Raw genomic sequence first — 19847 nt, 5'->3', positions numbered from 1 at the left:
GTGGTAATTTTAATCGCGAATAACAGACATTAATGTTTTCTTACAAGTTGAAGAAAAGATGCCAGGGGAATCGAGACCTTAGTAAAAACTTCCTTGTGAATCTATAGCCCCCCCCTCCCCCCATGGTTGTGCGTAATTTGTTTCTCTGGATAAAGTGCAGTAAAGAAACTAAAGTGAATCATGAGTAGTTTAAAGAGACGGTCGGAATTGCCCTCCTAGAATAACTTGGTTTTCTCAATATATTTGAAATACTTTACAGGTCTCCCCAGGCATAGTAGTAACGTTGTCCCCTTGTATTCAAGGGGATCCTGGATGGAGGCACATGGTGATTCGGATCCCACTTTGAACTGTAGGTTCAGTCCCGATTTGCCTATATGTGCATAAAGTGGACTTAAAACAAAAAGCCCAAATACTTGACACATTTCTTTGTGCAAAGCAGATATGTATTAGAAAAATTAAATAATTGATGAGGATCTGTAAGTGGCTCATTAGGTAAAAATAGTTTTAAATTGTTGCTGATCAGCAAAGTAAATGATGTTAGTTATATTTTTATATGTTTAGGCCTATCACATCTTAAATTCACATAGTTTTTCAAAGCAATTTTTCCCTAGTGGAGACCTGTGGCTGCTGTTGCTTAACTCTGGCAGAGGCATATCCAGATAGAAAATTTGGAGGGAGGGTCCAGCAGGTATATTTAATTTCTACTATCATTCATCCAACCATAAAAAGAACCATTGCTAACTGAGCATACATTCCATGACCAACAAAAACACCTTTCAAAAACCATGTCAACTGATTAGATGCTTCACATATTTAAAACCATAGAAAATCATCTTTTGACACTTGAAATAGGACAAAGGATTGTGTCCTGAATTTTTTTAGGTTTTTAGGTAACAAGTTTCACAGAAGGAGTTAATTTTTTCTTGGTTTCTGAGCCAAAATATTCAGAACCTTATCAGGAGAAATGCGAATGTCATTATGGACAGACAAAAGAGCAGCAGCGGCGCTAGGATTAGTCATCTGGGTGCTGAGGGGGGTGCGATGTTGAAAATAAAGAAAACATGAAACATGCTTGCATGTTTTAGCCACTAAATGAAATACTAATGAACTTTTAGAAGGCATTTATGCTAATATGCCAATGAAACTATAATACTAGCGACTTGCTTCATATTTGCTTGATCTTTAGCTCAACAACGACATGTTTTGAAATTTGAGAGGAACAGCTTGTTCAAGGGAAAGCAATGACATACATGGACGACCGGAGCATTTTTTCCAAGTTGGATCAATGTTTGTCTGTTGTATACAATAACAACAGTCTCACTTCAATACCTAACATTCAGCGCTCAATATGATGCATGACAAAATATGACACTGTAACAGTTAGTGTTTTTAGTTGAACATAGATTTTGAAAATGGGATGCTACTGAAGGGGGTGTGGAAGAAAATTAAAGGGTGTGCAAGCACCCCTTCACACACTCCTGGTGCCGTCCCTGCAAAAGGGCCATGCTGGTAAGTCTGTCATTTCAAAGTCTACTGCGTGGCAAAATTTTAACTCTCTTGGTTGTTGAAAATGATCTTTCCATGCTTGCTGTTGTCTCTGGCAATGTGACTAGTACTTTTCAAAGATGATGAGTGTTTGGGATAAAAAAGTTTGTTGCACTTATCAATTATGTCAGAACCACACATTTTTATTTGTAGACTCTGCATAATCGCCTTTCCACTTTGGACACCAAAAGAGGTATTCAGCATTTAATGTTGTTCCTAAAGCTTCTTTTCCATAATACACTGAAAGGTTTTCTAATTTATATCCATGCTGTAGAGAAGCATTTTTTGGCAGGAGAACTTCAAATGATGACAAAATACCATGATTACTGTAAATCTGTTTGTCAGATTATTTACTTATCATGTCATTGACATAAGGAGTGAAAAGAGTCCTACGGAAATATTCCTCTGTAGATGGGAATGGTTATCTCGTTTTGTTTATTGTTTTGTTACTCTTGGAATCGCAATTTCAGAATTGAATGTCTGTTGCCACCTTTCAGAAGCAGTTTGAAATATTGGGCTGAACTATTCATATGAATTCTCCTGAAGTCTCTAAAGTTGCTCTTGCGTAATGATTTGATTGATTGATTTTTTTTTAAATGTTACTTCACTTTTCTGACACTTTTGGCTAATCGTGAAGATGAGATGATGTAATAAAATTGATGAAGAGACATTCACAAAGAATATCCATACCCAGGCTGGGATTCGAGCCTGGGACCTATCTCTTGCACAAGAAGTCACAATGTGTTTTAGGAAATTTTTAGTGAAGAAGTTTACGTTGCGAATCATGTTTCTAAAAAAGAAAATTAAACTGCTTGTTAAAAACAAATTCGTTTAAATTTTAAAATATTTTTGAATGTTATTAGACACAAAATAATATCTTATACCTTATCAAGGAAAATACAGTTTTCATTTTTGTTTATCAATCACAATAAGTTTGTGAAACCACTATTTCTGCCTTTTTTTTAGAATGCACTCTTTATGCTTGTAAGTTCTAAACAATAATGAAAAAATATTTCCTGCCTGTACTGCCATTTTTGCTCCAAGATGAATTGAGGAGAAGGGGGATCACTCTTGTACGATGTTTTGTGTGTACGTTTCATATAGTTCTCATTATGAATGGACAAATGAGTTAAAATTTAAATTCTGATTATACATGTACATGTTCAAATATTAAATGTTTCTAGGTCCAGTACTTAAATTATTTTTTTATAGGTTTTGAAAATACAAGTACAAATTTGGTTGAAGTACAACTAATGTTTTAACAAATTTAAGAAGGTCCCAGATTTTCACATTTGCATATGGCAACCATTAGATAGCAACAAACAGCACTAATATATGACCAAAGTGTAACCATCATTGCTTAATAACATGTGCTTAATTAATCAAATAGCTCTGTAAGCTTTCCTGTAAACTGAAACAATTATGATCCTCAGTGCATCAACCAGTTATTTATCCACACACCCCAACACCCCCCCCCTCTTCCCACAGAAACCTCAAATTTTTTGAACATCCCCAAACATTTTCACAAAGGTCCAATTATTGTCATTTTTGCTGTAAATTTACCCTTCCACCCTCTATCGATATGGAAAATTCTGGATAAATCCACACAGTACCTGGTCTCCAAATGAAGTTTCACGTATTTATCAACATTTTATTGTACAATTAACGTAACCAGTAATCATGTATTCAGACACAATGCTATTAGAGAACTGAACAAAATCACCAATAATGATGATGAACTCATTGTTGATGCAGAATATAGTGAACTTTGCACTGTTTGGCATTGGCTATTGTGCCACTGTCTCACATTGCCATCTGCGTCTCTTGCCAACAGACAAACAATGTACTCATCATTGTTCTGAAGTCCTGTTACAGAGTCACTTCTCACACTGTATGGAATGTCCTTCTGCTTAACGGTGACTTTAGGGTTCTTTGCATCTTTTACAACAGCATAAAAACCACCAACGTCCTCCCTCGTGGTCACGTACCAGGTCAAGGAAATGTTGCTAGGAGAAGCTCTGCAATGCAATAAAAATGTGCTGTTAGTAACCATAAAGATCAAATGTCCAAAACATATGCTTGTTCAGACTTCTTGTTACTTTATAATAATGTACACTAAAATTTTGTTATCTAAATTTGATAGGGCCAAACCCATTTTGAATAAACAACATTTCAGATAATCCAGAATGTAAATTTTAGATTCTATTGCTTGTTAAAGTAATCAACCATGTATTATTATCTTATATTTAAAATGCAGCAGTGGCAGCTGGGTGTCAAAACTGGTGGGGCAAGGACAGTTTAATTTCTCTTGATAAACAAGGCTTAGCATTAAGAAGCCATGGTGCAGAGGTAAAAAAGTGTATGTGTGTGTGTGAGGGCAACTCCGGCCCCCCAAATCGCCACCACTGTTGAAATGTTTTCAATAATCAGTGTGTGGATGTAATTAGTTATCTGTAACTCGGTTACAAATAACAGTTACTTTTCTGGAGGAATTGTGACTGTAACGTGCTAATTTTAAAAGCAAATAGATGGAACAGAGTTATGTTTTGCAATAGAAGTAATGTTATCAATAGTTACTCTTACAGTAACTTAACGACACTTAAATTATAAACTTCAATATTTGTAAGTTGATGGAAGAGCTAAATTTGGCAACTGTTTTGCCAAATATATGTTTTCTCTGGATCCTATGGTGAAAAGATTTTATTGGAATTGTCTAAGGCAAAGCAGTTAAAGATTTGCGAATTTTTAACATGGTCTTCTGCTGTATCTCCTTTTCTCCTGCTATTATTTTGCTTATTTTGTAATACAACTCTTATTAATTTTTCTTCTACTTCTTGAGATATTCCAATCTGTCCACTTGCTCTAACTGTTCACTTTGACACTTTACTTCAAACCTTCCTTCATTTCATTGTTTTGAGGCATACATCACTTTTCTTTGGTTTCACTATCATTTCTCTGTCTTGAATTGAGCTGGCTGGTCCATTTTACTACTGCGCCTTGAAGTTCCTGTTTAGTTGATGTTATTAAAGCTATATCATCCCCATAATCAGTAGTCATTGTGGTCTAGTCAGTAGGATGGGTGATCTAAGGTTGAATTTTTTTTCGGCCTTGTCCCCACATAATGTGGCTCTGGGGCTCACCCAGTCTCAAATCAATGGGCGCCCATGGGCAACCCTGGGGCGTAAAGGTGGCCAGGGTGTGGTGTTGATCATATCACCTCCAAAATTTTGGCAACTTGTGGATTGATTTTTGTTATTTTGCATCGCTTTTCTGTCACTTTTGGTTAATTGTGAAGATGATGATTGGTGATGATGTGCTGAAACTGATGAAAGGACACTCACAAAACACCCACGCCCAGGTCTAGATTTGAACCCATGGCCCCTGCTAACCACTCCACAAAGTCAGAAACCATTTGTGGAGGTGATATGATGTCAGCATCACACCGTTACCACATTCACCCCCAGATCTGCCACCAGGTACCCATTTCATTAGAGACAGGGTGAGCCCCAGAGCTTTTTCCTTGTGGGAATATTGCTGAAAAAAAATCACACCCAAAAGCATCCACCCTAGGAATCAAACCTAGATCCCCCATGTGGCTGTCACATACCCAACCAACTGGACAACCACAGCTCTTCAATCAAAAGTTCCATAAAACCCCACTATGATTTTATGAGCCTTCTGTTTGTTTACACAAGGGTAAGTATAATCCCAAACATGCCCCCCCCCCCACTTACCTGTGGATGTTTCTGAATTTAACATCGGGGCTAATGGAGAACCTTGGGTCATTTGTGATGCCAGCGGAGCAAGTCATTTGTCCTTCCGGCACTGAAGATACTGGAGTACCCTGGAGAAACTCTGGCTCGTTGCACAGGACTTGATCCCAGGGTGCAGGAGAGGGCTGGTTGGCAATCCACCTGCGGAGGGGCCTCAGGATGCAGTTGCATGAAATGGGGTTTCCTGTAACAGTGAAAATGCAGTTCTACCAAGTATTCAAGAAACATAACATTTATTAAAGCCAAACTAAAATATTAAGTGCATGTGAATTAAAGGGTAATGCAGCGATTTCTGACACCAACCAAGGTAAATTTTCATCCCTGGTAGGGATTACTTTACCCACCCACCTTCTCACAAGGATATAATAATAAATTTGGAATAAATTGGTTTAGTCTTATTCCTTTATAATAGTTATTGTTGTATAATAATAATCATAACTAGTGGCGGCGGGTGCAAGGGGGCAGTTGCCCACCCCCACTTTTCACCACTTTTGCCCGGGCACTGTGCTAAACCTTATCTACAAAGGGAAATATACTGTCTTTGCCCCCCCAAATGGAACCCAAATGCCGCTACTGATCATAACCATGATAATAATAATTATTGTTTTAAATTCTACTATTCAAATTTTATGAATGAATTTTATGAAACACCCACCCACTAAAAAAATTTCTTGCAATGCCCATGATGCAAGTGAAGCAAGAAAGACAATTTTTAAACATATTCCTTTGCAAATTGACAATAATACGAATTTCATAGTATGCCAATATACTAGCAGCAAGATTTCCGAAACCTCTGAAAATATGCAAACTAAAGGCCTTTCCTTCACTTAAACTAGCAACACTACTAGCTTTCATACCAGGGTTTCAAATGCAGTGGTGGATATATACTTTCGCAGGAAGTCATGACATGCAGTGCCTGGGCCAACTATCACCTTGCCCACCCTCTCTGTACTTGAGTGCACTTTCAAAGAATCCATATCTTGTAACTAACAGATATTTACATTTACTTTCCATAAGATACTAAAATAATAACTTTTTCAATTTTCTGGAGAGTCAAAATTCCAAGTGATCCCTCCTTGACCCCTTTGCAGGCATCCATGCAAGTGTTCATTCATTCTGTAATAATTATGTATAAAAGTCTGTGAGATTCTATAAAACATATGTACTTATATTCATTCTAGAAATGCAACAACATATTTGCACTCTTCTCTCCTACCTAAAATTCATGAAAATGTGTGCAGACAAGGAAGTGTATGTGAGGGAGAGGTTGATTAGTTTGCCCTGGGTATAGGTAGTTCGCATCTGGTAGTCACATTTGACAAGACCATGAAGGGATAAAGAAAGAAGTGCTGTTGTAAAAGACCATTCTAAAGCAAAAGAAGTCTGTTCTGAAATTCATTGTAGTTCCTAAACTCCCCTCCTTCCCCTCTCAAAAGAAGAAACACAAATATACACAGCATCTGGATGTGTAGTTGAAGATCAGTATGAATTGGCTGCCAATATTTTCACAGGACAATACGAACAAATTATACTAGGAGAGGGGGTGGGAGCAAACTCAGTGGGGGACTCAGCACCATCCTGGCTTCTGCATAGCTATCAGACCTGATTTTTGTGAAGAAATTAGTGTAAAGTTTTTATGTTATTATTTTATTTTAAGAAGAAATATGACAGCCATAAAATCACAAGATACAGTTGGAATAATGAACAAAAGTCTGTAATGGATTATATACAAGGTGTACACAAATGAATATCGGAGTTTTAAACTTTTGTATTTTCTATGCTATACACATTACAAATATGAAAGATATATGAAATGAAAGAGTAACTCACCAAGTTTTCATAACCATACAGCCGGTAGTCCATTTCTTGCCACACTAAACTTAGCAAGTCTGGTGTAATCGACACTACCGCTGCAACAATCCTGCGTCTCAACTCAGGTAGGCTGGCAGGTAGCGGTGGTACATAAACACGATCTTTTACATAGCCCCACAGAAAAAGTCACAGGGGATGAGGTCAGGGGACCTTGGAGGCCACTGGAGAGGATGCAAGTCGTCTGCACCACGACGATCGATCCAACGATGGGGGAAAACTTCATTTAACCATTCCCGCACTACGTTATGAAAGTGAGGGGGAGCTCCGTCTTGTTGCCAAATGTTGTGTTGTTTATCTTCCAGTTGCAGAAAGAGCCAATTTTGTAGCATGTCTAGGTATGAAATTCCAGTAACAGTTTGTTCCATAAAAAAGAACAGCCCATAAACTTGTTGTTTAGATACTGTACAAAAGACATTAACTTTGGGTGAATCCCGTACGTGCTGCAGTTTCTCCCGTGGATTCTGCAACCCCCAGATCAAAACATCATGTGTGTTCACTTTTCCACTTAGATGAAATGTAGATTCATCACTGAAAATCACACGACTAAGAAAATCGTCATCTTCTTGATTAAGAATTTGTGTGCAGAAGTTCCTACGAGCCAAATGATCTTCAGGCTTTAGGGCCTATAACAGCTGCAGATGGTACGATCTCATTTGGAGTCTTTTCCTTAACACTTTCCACACTGTCATTGTTGGCATTGCTAGTTCTTGACTCACCTGCCACACAGATTTTCTAGGACTGCAAGTGAAAGCCGTTCTGACGCTATCCACTTACTCATCTGATACACACGGCGGCCGTCCGGAACTTTTACCTTCACACAAGAATCCTGTCGTCTGAAACTAGTTGTACCACCTACAAATGTTGTTGTCAGACGGGGGGGGGGGGGGGGGGTGTCACTTCCAAATCTTCGCTGATACGCCCATTGAAATGTAACAACAACAATGTACCTCGCGAGTTCCAACACACAAAAAGACTTACGCTCAGGAGTCGCCATCTTTACGAATGGCTCCGCCAAGCATTAGGAAACAAATTTTGTGCATGCATAGAATCGAAACTTGATGACTCTTTCATATCATACATGGTTCATATTTGTGATGTGTATAGCATAGAAAATATACAAGTTTAAAACTCCGATATTCATTTGTGTACACCCAATATTGTTAAACAAGGAAGTAAAGAAGAAAATGAACAACATTAAAGTAATACCCAGTGAGAACTTAGACAGTGACCACAGGCTACTAGTAGGAGATGTGAGGAGATGGAAAATGAAAGATAGAAGGGAGGAACAAGAGAGAAAAGGGTAAGAGTGTGGAAATTGAAGGAAGAGATGATAATAGAGAAATTTCAAGAAATATTGCAAACAAAAGTGCCAAGAGATGAACCCAAAGGAGTAGCAACAGAATGGATAAGATTTAAAACAGAATTAGTAGAGGCAGCTGAAAAGGTATGTGGAAGGACAAGCAAGAAAAGAAAGAAGAAAGAAACACCATGGTGGAATGAAAGAACTAGAGGCAGTGAAAAACAAAAATGATGCATTTAGAAAATGGTTTAAAAATCACAAAATGCACGAAAAGAGTACGTGGAAAAGATGGAAAGAGCAAGAACAATAGTAAAGGAAGAAAGAAGAAAGTGGATGAAAGATTGGGCCAAAGTGCTAGAAGAAGATGTAGATGGGAACAAGAAAGTATTGTATGGATTAGTGAGAGAGAGAGGAGAAGAGAAAGAGGAGACAGCAGTAAACTAAGGGATGAAAGGGGAAGCATGGTAGAAGAGGATGAGGAAATAAGGAGAATGTGGAGAAATATTTTTGATAAATTGCTGAACATGAAAAAAGGAAATGAACATAAAGAAGTGAAGGAAAATGAAAACACGAAGGAAAAAATTAATCTCACATGGAAAGAAGTGGAGGAAGCACTGAAGAGAATGAAGAAGGGTAGAGCACCTGGAGTAGATGAAGTGCCAGTAGAAATGATACTAGGAGCTGGAGTGATTGGTGTGTAGTGGCTGTACAGAGTGTTGAAAACAGTGTGGCAAGAGAGAGGTGCCAAGAGATTGGTCAAAGGGACTAATAGTTCCCATATTCAAGAAGGGTGACAGAAAGGAATGTAAAAACTACAGAGGAATAACACTTACGTGCCACTCGGCAAAGGTGTATGATAAAATATTAGAGAAAAGAATAAGGGAAGTGAGAGAGCTGAACATGAGAGAGGAACAGTATGGATTTAGAAGAGGCAGTTTAACAGTAGATCTGATATTCACCATAAGGCAAATGCAGGAAAGGCACTACAAGTATGGAAGTGATTTCATTATGCCATTATGGCATTCATAGATATAGAAAAGGCATATGATAGCATGGACAGAACAAAGATTTGGAAGGCTCTAAGAGAGAAAGCGGTCGAGGAAGAGATTAGTGTGTAGAGTGCAGAGCACATACAAAGCGAACCAGAGCTGTGTGAAGACACCAGTGGGAAGAACGGAGTGGTTCAGTATAAGTAATGGACTAAAACAGGGAAGTGCTCTTTCCCCGCTGCTCTTCATAATTACAATGGATGCAATTAACAATGAGGTGGGGAAGAAGATAGGAGAGGAAGAGATGAAAGCCCTGTTCACTGATGACTTAATAATATGGGGGAACAGGGAAGAAGAAGTACAGAGACAGCTTAATAGTTGGAATGAGGAAATCAGAAGAGCAGGAATGAAATCCAGTGCAGAAAAGAGCGAGGTGCTAATCACAACCAAAAACAGAGCCAGGAATGAACCAAGAATAAAGATGGACATGGAAGAGTTGAACACAGTGGAGAGCTTCAAATATCTAGGAAGCATAATTGAGAGAAGTGGAAGAATAGATGAGGAGATAAACAGAAGAGGACAAATGGGTGGTGGACTTTATCAAAGCGTTCGGAGATTAATATGGAACAGGGGTGTACCTATGAAATGCAAGAAGATAATATATAACACACACTATGTGCCAATAATTACGTATGGAGCAGAGACTTTGACAGAGAGAGACAAAAGAAAGATGCAGGCAGTGGAGATGAACATTTTAAGGAGTATATTGGGGAAGACTAGAAGGGACAGAATAAGGAATGAGGAGATCCGACAGACAGTGGGTGTGGTGAAGCTTCAGGCCAGGATAGATCAGGCACAGATGAGTTGGTTCGGACACATGAAGAGGATGGATGCAGAAAGACTACCAGTAAGAGCTTACAATGCACAAGAAGTGGGAGACCAAGATGTCGGTGGAAAGAGCAGATAGTGGAGAGTGTTAGGAGAAGAGGACAAGATGGGAATACAGTGGAAAGAGAGGAGTGGTGGAAGACCAGGAAAAAATGGAGAGGCTTGATTTCTATGCTGACCCAGCCAGAGACAGGAAACGGCAAAGGATGATGATGATTTTATATTAACTTCTGGTTATTGTTAATAATAATAATAGTGGATTTATCTCCACCTAAAAAGGGAGTGAAATACAATCAACTTGATCTAGTGATGGAAGTGCATGTAATATTACTTTTTTGGTAAATTTATGGAAACTGTACTCTGCTGCTTTTGTAAGAAAAAGTAAAGTATCTTGTAATTAGTCATTTATTGAGCACATTCAAAATTTCTGGACTATAATTTACTAACGTTTTGATATAATTGTAATCAATCTAGAGTTAACTTTTCAACAATGAAATGTAAGATCTGTGAAAAATTGGAACCAGAACAGCTTAAGCACCAAGGTAATGTATATAATTTTTCTGGTTGATATTAACGAATCCATTCAAAATTTTGACACATGCACATGTGTCTTTCTCAAGAATAAAGCACAAATCATACAATGTAAGAATCAGGGTGGTGGTATTTGTAGGGGGGATGGGGGATTTCCTCCCTCTGGATACTTGTGTCCCCCCTTCTGCTTGCTACATTTTATCCATGGGGGGTATATCTTATATGGCATGAAGTCATTATCTCATGCTGTCCCTGGACAGTCAGTAGAATCCCCCCCCCCCCACTGGAAATTTCTTAAACACCATACTGGCAACAATGTATTAGAAATTACACAACAATCTGGATTAGAAAACTGTTTTCCATATACAATTATAATTCTATTGGAAAGTTAACATCTATTTTAATTACATGTTTGGTATGCCATTAATAAAATTTTGTTACACATTGCATCCAACAAATTTATATATTAATATTTGTTAACTGTTCATGAAGAGTATTAGCTTCAGCTTCTTTTCATGTTATTTTGTTCAACTTTCAATATTTTGACTCTCTAAATTAGATGACGTTTTGTAATTGCAAGTTCACTTATACGAGTACTTTTTGATCTCATCAAGGTGTTTTTTTATATATATATATATATATACACAGTTCATTTGGTTTTGGTCATTCCAACATACTGTATGTTCCCTGCTGGAAATTTCTACTGTTTATAGTAGACAAAATCTAATCTTATCAATTGTACTCTACTGTGTCTCTCGGAAATCTACTGAAACTCAATGGTCTAATGTACATGTACAGTACAGTAGTGGAACTACAAGTGAAATATTCTCTTCAGTATTGCATGTAATACTGTAGGTAGTGTGTTTAGGTCAACATTTTGGCTGTAAATATAACTTTTCATTCCTCCTTATTAACGGTTTTTATTTATATCTGTTTGAAAATCTGAATGCAGTGGATGTTTCAAAACATTTATTGATCTACTGAAAACAGTAGACAAAATTTTCAGCAGGGTTACAATCACTACGCTCAATTAAAAAAAAATCAAAAAAATCTTGGAGACTTCAACTAGTCACGGTTTATTGAAATTATTTTATATTGAGTAAAATATATTTAAGTAATTTTTTTAGTTTCCATTGTTCACTGGATATTGTTCTGATTGTTTTGTAATTGCTAATGCATTGTTCCATTGCAAAATATATGTTTTACTTTTGACAAAGACACATGTGTATATGTTGAAACAATGAATGAATAAGTTAATATAAAGAAGAGCAGAATTCTATAATCAAGAATTTTCAATCTGTGGGAAGGGAAGAGCTTTCTAATGGGAGTGAAAAGGTAAATGTAATGCAAATTGAGCATAAATGTATGGAATATTTTAGGAGGTGTTGAAAATAAGTGGATATTAGAGGATGTTGGAAGTATGTGGATAAATAACTCGAAACAAAATGAGTAACTTATCTTGTCTCTTCAATGGGGAAACATGTCTGTGTGTGTACATCAATGGCTTACTCTCACACCTTCAACAGCACTGTAACACCTCCCAATTTTCCCAACATAAATGAATTCTTTTTCAGAGACCATTTAAGGTGCTAAATTTTCCCTTATGCCCCCTAAAAATGACCTATATTCCCCCAAGATAGATAGTTCCAGTCAAACCTTCCTCATGTTTATTCCGTTGGAGTCCTTGCAGAACTTTGGGGTGGTCATCTTGTGGAGCAAGATTGTGCAAGTTTGTTTTAAGTTCATTTTATGCTCAGATATGCTACTTGGGACGTGACCTACAGTTTAAAGTGGGATCTGAACCACTGTGCAATGTGCCTCACCCAGGATCGAACATAGGACCTCTCGAAATCATGGGGAAACCATCTGGGGGGGGGGGGGAGCCTAAAGATTTTGGAGGGAAGATAGTGTGTATGTATTCATAAATCACTGATTTATCTTCATTAGAAGGAGAATATGTGTACTTCATTGAACACATAACAGGCAAGACACTTGTTATTATAATCCTTTTATTCCCAAAATTTATTTGTTTACATTCAATTATATTCTGCGAGCTGGGACTGGAATACATGAATAGCTATTGTTATTGACCAAACCTTATTGCTATTGGGTGGCAATTGACCTGTTCCCCTGATTGCTTCATCATCTCACACCACTGCATGCGTGAGGATAACAAACAAACGAGTCAACTTTTATGGGCCCGACCCCAGCCAATAATTGGTCGTGTTATTGTTGTTATTATTATGATTATTATTACTATCATCATCACATAAGTTATCATGATTCATAGTGGAGTGCTTCTTTAAATCATTAAATAACATTTTTTTTAGGATGCATTGTTGGTGCATGATTGACAATTGGCATTATCATAATACATGGAAGGAAGGATTTATGAGATTGGGGCACCCTCATTTCAAGAATCGGCAACATCTGGTGAACAGGTGTCACTTCACACTTAGACAGGGTTGGGTAAAGATCAACTTACATTCTTTCTTAATGTCCAGAACTGTACTTCCCAACCAGGCATGTATTTAGAAATTTATTTCGGGAGGGAGGTCCAAACCAAGTGTCTCAGAAATAATAATAATAAATAAAAGTTTAAATTACAATAATTGTTATAATTATATTCAATTAAAATATATAAATTAATATTGTATTGCTATTATTATATGAATATGTAAAAAGACTGTATAAGAATAAAGATATAGAAGCATCATTATCTAGCATACTTGTATGAGGGAAGAGTGAAAGTTTTGAGCCTCACATGGAAGGAGTGATGCTAGGTAGTTAAAATTTTGGAGGTGGAGGATGTAAGGTTTGAGTTTTAGGACACTCTGTGCGAACTTTTATGAAATTCACATGTTTTCTTCTATTTTTTTTTTTTTGTCAGGTTGAAAATGAATGAAGTGTCAAGAGAAGAGAGTGGCCGACAGGGCCGTGATTCGGTACCTCTGTCTGAAAGGCCTCACTGCACAGGCTGCTTTGGCTGAGTGTGGCTTCACCGCACTTCACCATCCATCTTATTCCCCCGACCTGACCCCGTCAGATTTTCATCTTTTCCCTGCTATGAAGAATTCACTTCGAGGACGTCACTTCCACACGGGGGACGAAGGCGGGAGGCGGTCATTCAGTGGTGTGAGACTCAGGACAAATCATTCTACCAGATGACTGTAAACAAATTGCAGCACAGAATGCATAAGTGCATTGATCTGGGGGGTGATTATGTAGAGAAATCATAATGAGAAATTGTAGTTCAATTCCCTGTGAGGCTCAAAACTTTTCACTCTCCCCTATTAGTTAACATTGCTAAAATTTTGTATGAAAGCAACTTTCCTGACAAGGAAATCAGTGCCAAACAGATAAAAAAAATATTAAATAACAAAAACTAATGTTAGATCCAGTTGACGAAAATTATGTTTCAGATTATTATCTTTGGTACTGTCATTGAAAGAAATAACCCTGGATTATACAGTACAGCAAATGCTAAACAAGTATATTTTCATTATTTAATTTTTGTACTTGGTAACAAAAGTAACTTTCCCAATTAAACAATCATTGAAAAAGTAAGTTACCTGAGTAATGTACTTGTGTTCCATTTTCTATCAATGGCATCAGCTCGTCGTAGAATGTGGTTATGTAGTTGTTCCTGACGTCGACCTCCCTCAGCTGGGGAAACAGCGACGCTAGCTTCTTTATCGGTAAATTAGAGAATCTGTTGTCGTGAAGGAAGAGCCTAGTAAGGTTTGGAGGAGGGCCAAAGGTCCCCTCCTCGAAGTCTGAAAGTTCGTTGTGGGAAAGATCCAGCACCTTCAAGGCTGTCATGTTGCCCAACACTCCTGGAAAAAGGTTAAAAAAAGTTTCAAGCTAAACATTTTTACAGAATTACATTCCATTTCAATTTTTCTTATTACTTGTTAAACTTGATATGATACAATACGCAAAACAAATACAGTTTTTCACAAGAGTTTCACAAAAATAGTAGATTTACGATTGTATTAAGCCAGCGGCGTGTTTACAGCTTATTGGGGAGGGAGGGGTCAATTGGTCCGTCTATATGTGTGTGTGCGTGTGTGCTTGCAGGGGAGTATCCAGAATTTTCCATCTTAGGAGGTGCAAGTTTGTTTTTAGTGTGCTATAAGGGTAAATTTAGAGCCGAAGTTACCATAAATTCGACTTTCGTGTACAATTTTGGAGGGTGTTAGATGATGTTGGGTGTGTTTGTAGGCTAAGCATTTCAGGAATGTATGGCAGCAGTAAGGGGGATTCCAGTATATATCTGTGTGTGTGAGGGAGGGGGTTCCCCCAAAGTGACAAAAATTTGAAAATCAGAAGTGGGAGGCAAAAATCGGGGGTGGGAGATTCTTCCTCATCCCCCTTTCAAATACCACCTTGAACGGCAATTGTACTTTAGGAATACTGGTTTAAGGTTGTTCAGACAAATTGTCATTCATATGGGTCTTGTTGCCATGCAGTCTGCGCATGCTCAGTGTGTGAGTCCGAGTTGAGGCGAGAGACGACGTACAGGTGTCGTACGTACGTCTCGTCCTTTGCATGTATATTTGAGTGGAACCCTTCATTATATTTAGGCTAGTGTTATTTGCATGCTTCATGTTATTAAAGTTTAAGCAAGTCTACATATACCTTTCATTGTCCCAGAGTGAATAAATACACGAAACCACACACCCAGGAACTAGGAAGCCCCAACAAAGGTCACTTTATGCTCAGATAGGCTAATCGGGAATCTAGGTACAGTTCGATAGGGTGACCAGACATACTCTTTTTATGAGTATTATACTCTTTTAGAGGTTAATATACTCTATACTCTTTTCAATTTGCAAAAATCCTGAAATATACTCTATTTCTTGCTTTTTAATTTCATTCATTATTTTTAGGGGTGTGCGGGATCCCGAAAAGATGGGACCGGGATCGGGAAAAAGAAATTTCCCGTCCCGATCCCGACTTCGGGAAATACCGAATGGTCATTTTTGAAAGTTGTTAATTCTCGACGGCATTGTAAATATCTAGAACTTATCGAAAATTGTTCGTTTTTGTACCAGAAATGCGAAAACGACGTGTAGAATTCGAGATTTCCAGAGCTTCGGGAAATTTTGAGCATTGTCGGGAAATTGCGAATTTTTCCCGTCCCGAATGTCGGGATTTAAAAAAAATTCCGTCCCAATCCCGTCCCGACCCAAAACATTCTGTCCCGCACACCCCTAATCATTTTACGCGTAAAAATACGTTAAAATCCACAGAACGGAAAACACATTGCAAGCAGTTGCAACGCCGCACCCTGTGTTGAGACCTCTCTCGCCCAGCAGACGAGAATCAAAGCAGTTGCTCTGTGTAATCTGTGTGCAAGACGCCCTGCGGGAGAAAATCAGGAAGATCTGGCATCGCTGCTCTCTGCTCCAAACTCCCCCCTCCGTTACACTACCCCCGCGCTCGCGATATCAACAAGAATGACATCGACATCAACATTCAGCTTTCAAAATATACAATCATTTAGTATTTTTACTATGAGAACAGAAAATTTGAAAAGTTTCTGTGAATTTATTGGGTGTCATTATGAGGGTATTTTATACCACTCAAAGACAAGATTCCTCTCTTTACTTCCTTGTGTAGAAAAAACTATACGTCAGTATGAAGCGATAAAGGCCTATTTTTTGAGTGAGGAAAATGCCCCAATTGCTATAGACAATTTTTTCAAGATGATACAAGTGAACTGTGGCTATATTTCCTGCATGCACAGCTACTCCTGTTTAATGATACTATTTTAAAAATTGAAAAGAGTGATATAACAGCAATTGAAGTTTATGTTCAATATTTTCAACTCCTACAAAAATACAGGGACAGAATAGAACAGAACTATTTCCCATTCTCAGCAAAAAAATTACCTATGAAACTTGTAAAAGAATGGAGTATGAAGGAGGAATATGCATACTCTGTTTCAGATAGGTTTTATTGTGAAGTGGTAAAATACTTAGAAACATGGTCACTTCGTGTTTTTGAAGATGTCAACAAACTGAGGTATTTACTCCTTGACTCAAGAATTTCCTATGAACAATTTCAAGTGTCATTTTCATATTTCCATCAACAAGCAAACATATTTCAAATTCATTGGAATTTAATGATAATGATATTTTTGACAGTTACTGTGCAATTTCAAAAGCCGTTGAAAAACATCTTGGAAAATTGGGGGGTAAAGAAGAGAAGCAATGATGGGTAAGTGGACGTCATTGTACAAAGATGTAGTACAGGCTGGGTCAAATTTAGAAGTGATTGTGCCTCTTATAAAATTCTTGTTTACTCTGCCTGGTACAAATATTGATTGTGAAAGACTCTTCAGTGTTATTAAAACTTATTGACGAGAAGAAAAAAGTACACTCCTGGTGTCAACACTCGAACAAGTAATGAAAGTGAAATTCAATGTGGACACGACCTGTGAAGACGATTTCAACATACCCAAGAAAGCAAAAAAGCAAAATAACATCCCAGAAGTAGGAATAATGGTGCCCATTGGTGAGTAAGTATTTGTAATTAGCTAATTACATTAGACCCCTAAGTAATTTGAATCTGTACAGTGTAGGCCTATTTTATAGGGGCTATAATAGAAGCAATAACAAATAGCCACCCTTATTTTAATTTATTTTTATGTTTTGTGAATGCGCACCTTCAACCTATAGACTATACTCTTTTTGGTCAACAATATCTGGTCACCCTAAGTTCGATAGGGAATCGAAACTGGAAACCCTTAATTATAAACCGACGACGTTACCACTACGCCATCTGAGGGGATGGAATGCTGGCATTCGAAATATAACTGCAGTGAATTACTGTACATAGGCATTTCTAAAGTTTACAAAATGATTTATAGTTCACAGAGAAGAACAACTCCACCGAGTTAGGTTAGCACACTAAAACAATCGTGGGAATGCTAGATATTCATTTTAACCTTTCTACTTTTGTGTGCGTGCACGCGTGCATGTATTAATTAGAAAGCACAGTTTGAGGCAGTAATTTTCAAATTTGAAGAATGTGCAAAGCACATTTTTAGTGGCTGTAGAGATAAATTCATCAAAAATATCCCGTATCTGCCTGGCTCCTTGTAGAATTTTAGTGAGAGAAGACAAATTTTCGTTCAATCTGGTCTTCACATCTAATTTTTTCGTACCTGTTCTGTTCGCACTAAATCATTTAGCTTTACGAGTATCTCTTCAAATCTTTGGTTCACATTAAGTACATGGAACATTTTTTTTTCCTTTTCAGCATTTCATAATAGAAGATATTGATTATTTAAATATATTGTTGATTCACGATCTTGCCATCAAAGATTCCAGTTTCTAATCCCGGCATTTGTGTTCCTTTGTGTGTGACCCTTCTCAATTTAACTTATTCACAATTTATCCTCATCGTTGCGATTAACCTAGAGAGAACAAAAGCGTTGTAAAATTGAGAAAAATGAAAATGAAAATTCAGCACGATAAATTCGTAAAGGTTGTTGTACAATATGTCTCCAGCGTTCTTTTCCTGAATCACTTCCTAACTCCTCTCGTTCCCTTGCCTTCCTTTCCACCGGTAGCTATTTTGCCTGTACTGCGACAAAACCGGCGCACTAACCACCATGTTACGTTATGTCGTTCGCCGGCCCAAACTGCTTGGCTACGAGAGGGGTTTAAACGTGAGAAGGGGGAAAATTAATGCTCCTTTGTTCTTCACCTATTTATTATGTACAGGCCGAACAGGTAGGGGGGTGAACATGCCTGAGCCGGGTTTGAACTACTAAACACTGATACTTAAATTACTAGTGTCATCACTGTACCTTAATATGGTCCGTCGGCGCCGTGTGGTTCGTTGACGGTGTGTACTTTGGGCACTGCCCAACCTTTTCACGGACACACTCCACGAGTCGCACCACTTACTCGCTTCTGGCTCTCTTGGCCACTAACTTCTTGCTGTCCCGGCGACCTCTCGTCACCGAGGACTTGGCTGGTGTTTGCTGATTTAGCATTTAATGCCGGCTTGTGACACATGTTTAAGCGAAATATTAGAAAATAGACATGCCGATAAAAATTTATAAATAAAATTAACAATGATTTTGTCGATCCGATATTTTAAATGCCATCTACTGAAATTCACATCTTCAAAAGTGACAAATTGCTTGAATAATATATATTTTTTTGTTTTTACCTTGACAATGTAACTTTCCTATTTGAGAGAACCAAATCCCTTACATGTTTTCGGGTCTTGAAAGTACATTAATGACACTCGTGTCCGCAGGAATTTTTCGGGGGGGACTGGAATTATAAAGGTGGAGAGTACATGTTCTAGGAGAGGCGGAATACGCAATAAAATATTTCGCAATCTATTAAAATTATTCTCAAAGACAAAAATGGCAATTCGGAGGGTCATTTTAAAGGGACTTGCATTCACCACTTTGATTTTTCCAGAGTTCTTTACTGCATTCATTTGAAAATTTATATTTCCTCAAAATTTCGGAATGGGGAGGAATCCCCCATCAGCTCCCCCTTTGTTGTACCAATTAATTAAAAGCAAGGATACATTACCATAGGCGCACTTGAGGTCAGAACCCTTTTAAGATTAATTTTATTCAAGACAGGTCAATATAATTATTTAGCATCATTTTCCTACCCATAATGGCATTCAAAATGCTTTTTCAGCAGTCGAACCCTCCCCTTAAAAATATCCTGGGTGGGCGTCGGTACATCTCTTCTCTCTCTCTCTCTCTCTCTCTCTCTCTCTCTCTATATATATATATATATATATATATATATATATATATATATATATATATATATAAATGGATGTATGTGTGTATATGTGTGTGTTTGTTTGATCACCAATTACTCTCAAACGTCTGGAGCGATTTCAACCAAACTTGGTACACGTATCACTTGCAACCTGGAAATAAATACTGTGGGGGTAAGA

The 19847-nt window shown here is 37.7% G+C and overlaps 1 protein-coding gene across 1 annotated transcript in view; it reads right to left on the bottom strand.

Moving 5' to 3' along the window:
* Nucleotides 1-3094: 3094 nt before the first annotated feature.
* conv (insulin like growth factor binding protein acid labile subunit convoluted) overlaps nucleotides 3095-19847 on the bottom strand; it is a 54253-nt gene continuing 37500 nt past the window's right edge. The window contains exons 5-7 of the mRNA XM_083142550.1: nucleotides 14471-14734; nucleotides 5280-5502; nucleotides 3095-3563 (exon numbers count right to left, since the gene is read on the bottom strand). Coding sequence (XP_082998676.1) covers nucleotides 3224-3563; nucleotides 5280-5502; nucleotides 14471-14734 — 827 coding nt within the window. The 3' untranslated portion in view covers nucleotides 3095-3223. The remainder of the gene's footprint in view (nucleotides 3564-5279; nucleotides 5503-14470; nucleotides 14735-19847) is intronic.

Source organism: Lepisma saccharinum, chromosome 21 (genome assembly GCF_977018435.1).
Source record: "Lepisma saccharinum chromosome 21, izLepSacc3.1, whole genome shotgun sequence".
NCBI lineage: Eukaryota > Metazoa > Arthropoda > Insecta > Zygentoma > Lepismatidae > Lepisma > Lepisma saccharinum.
The sequence above is the reverse complement of the archived record's forward strand: the minus strand, read 5'-3'. Positions and strand labels throughout refer to the sequence as shown.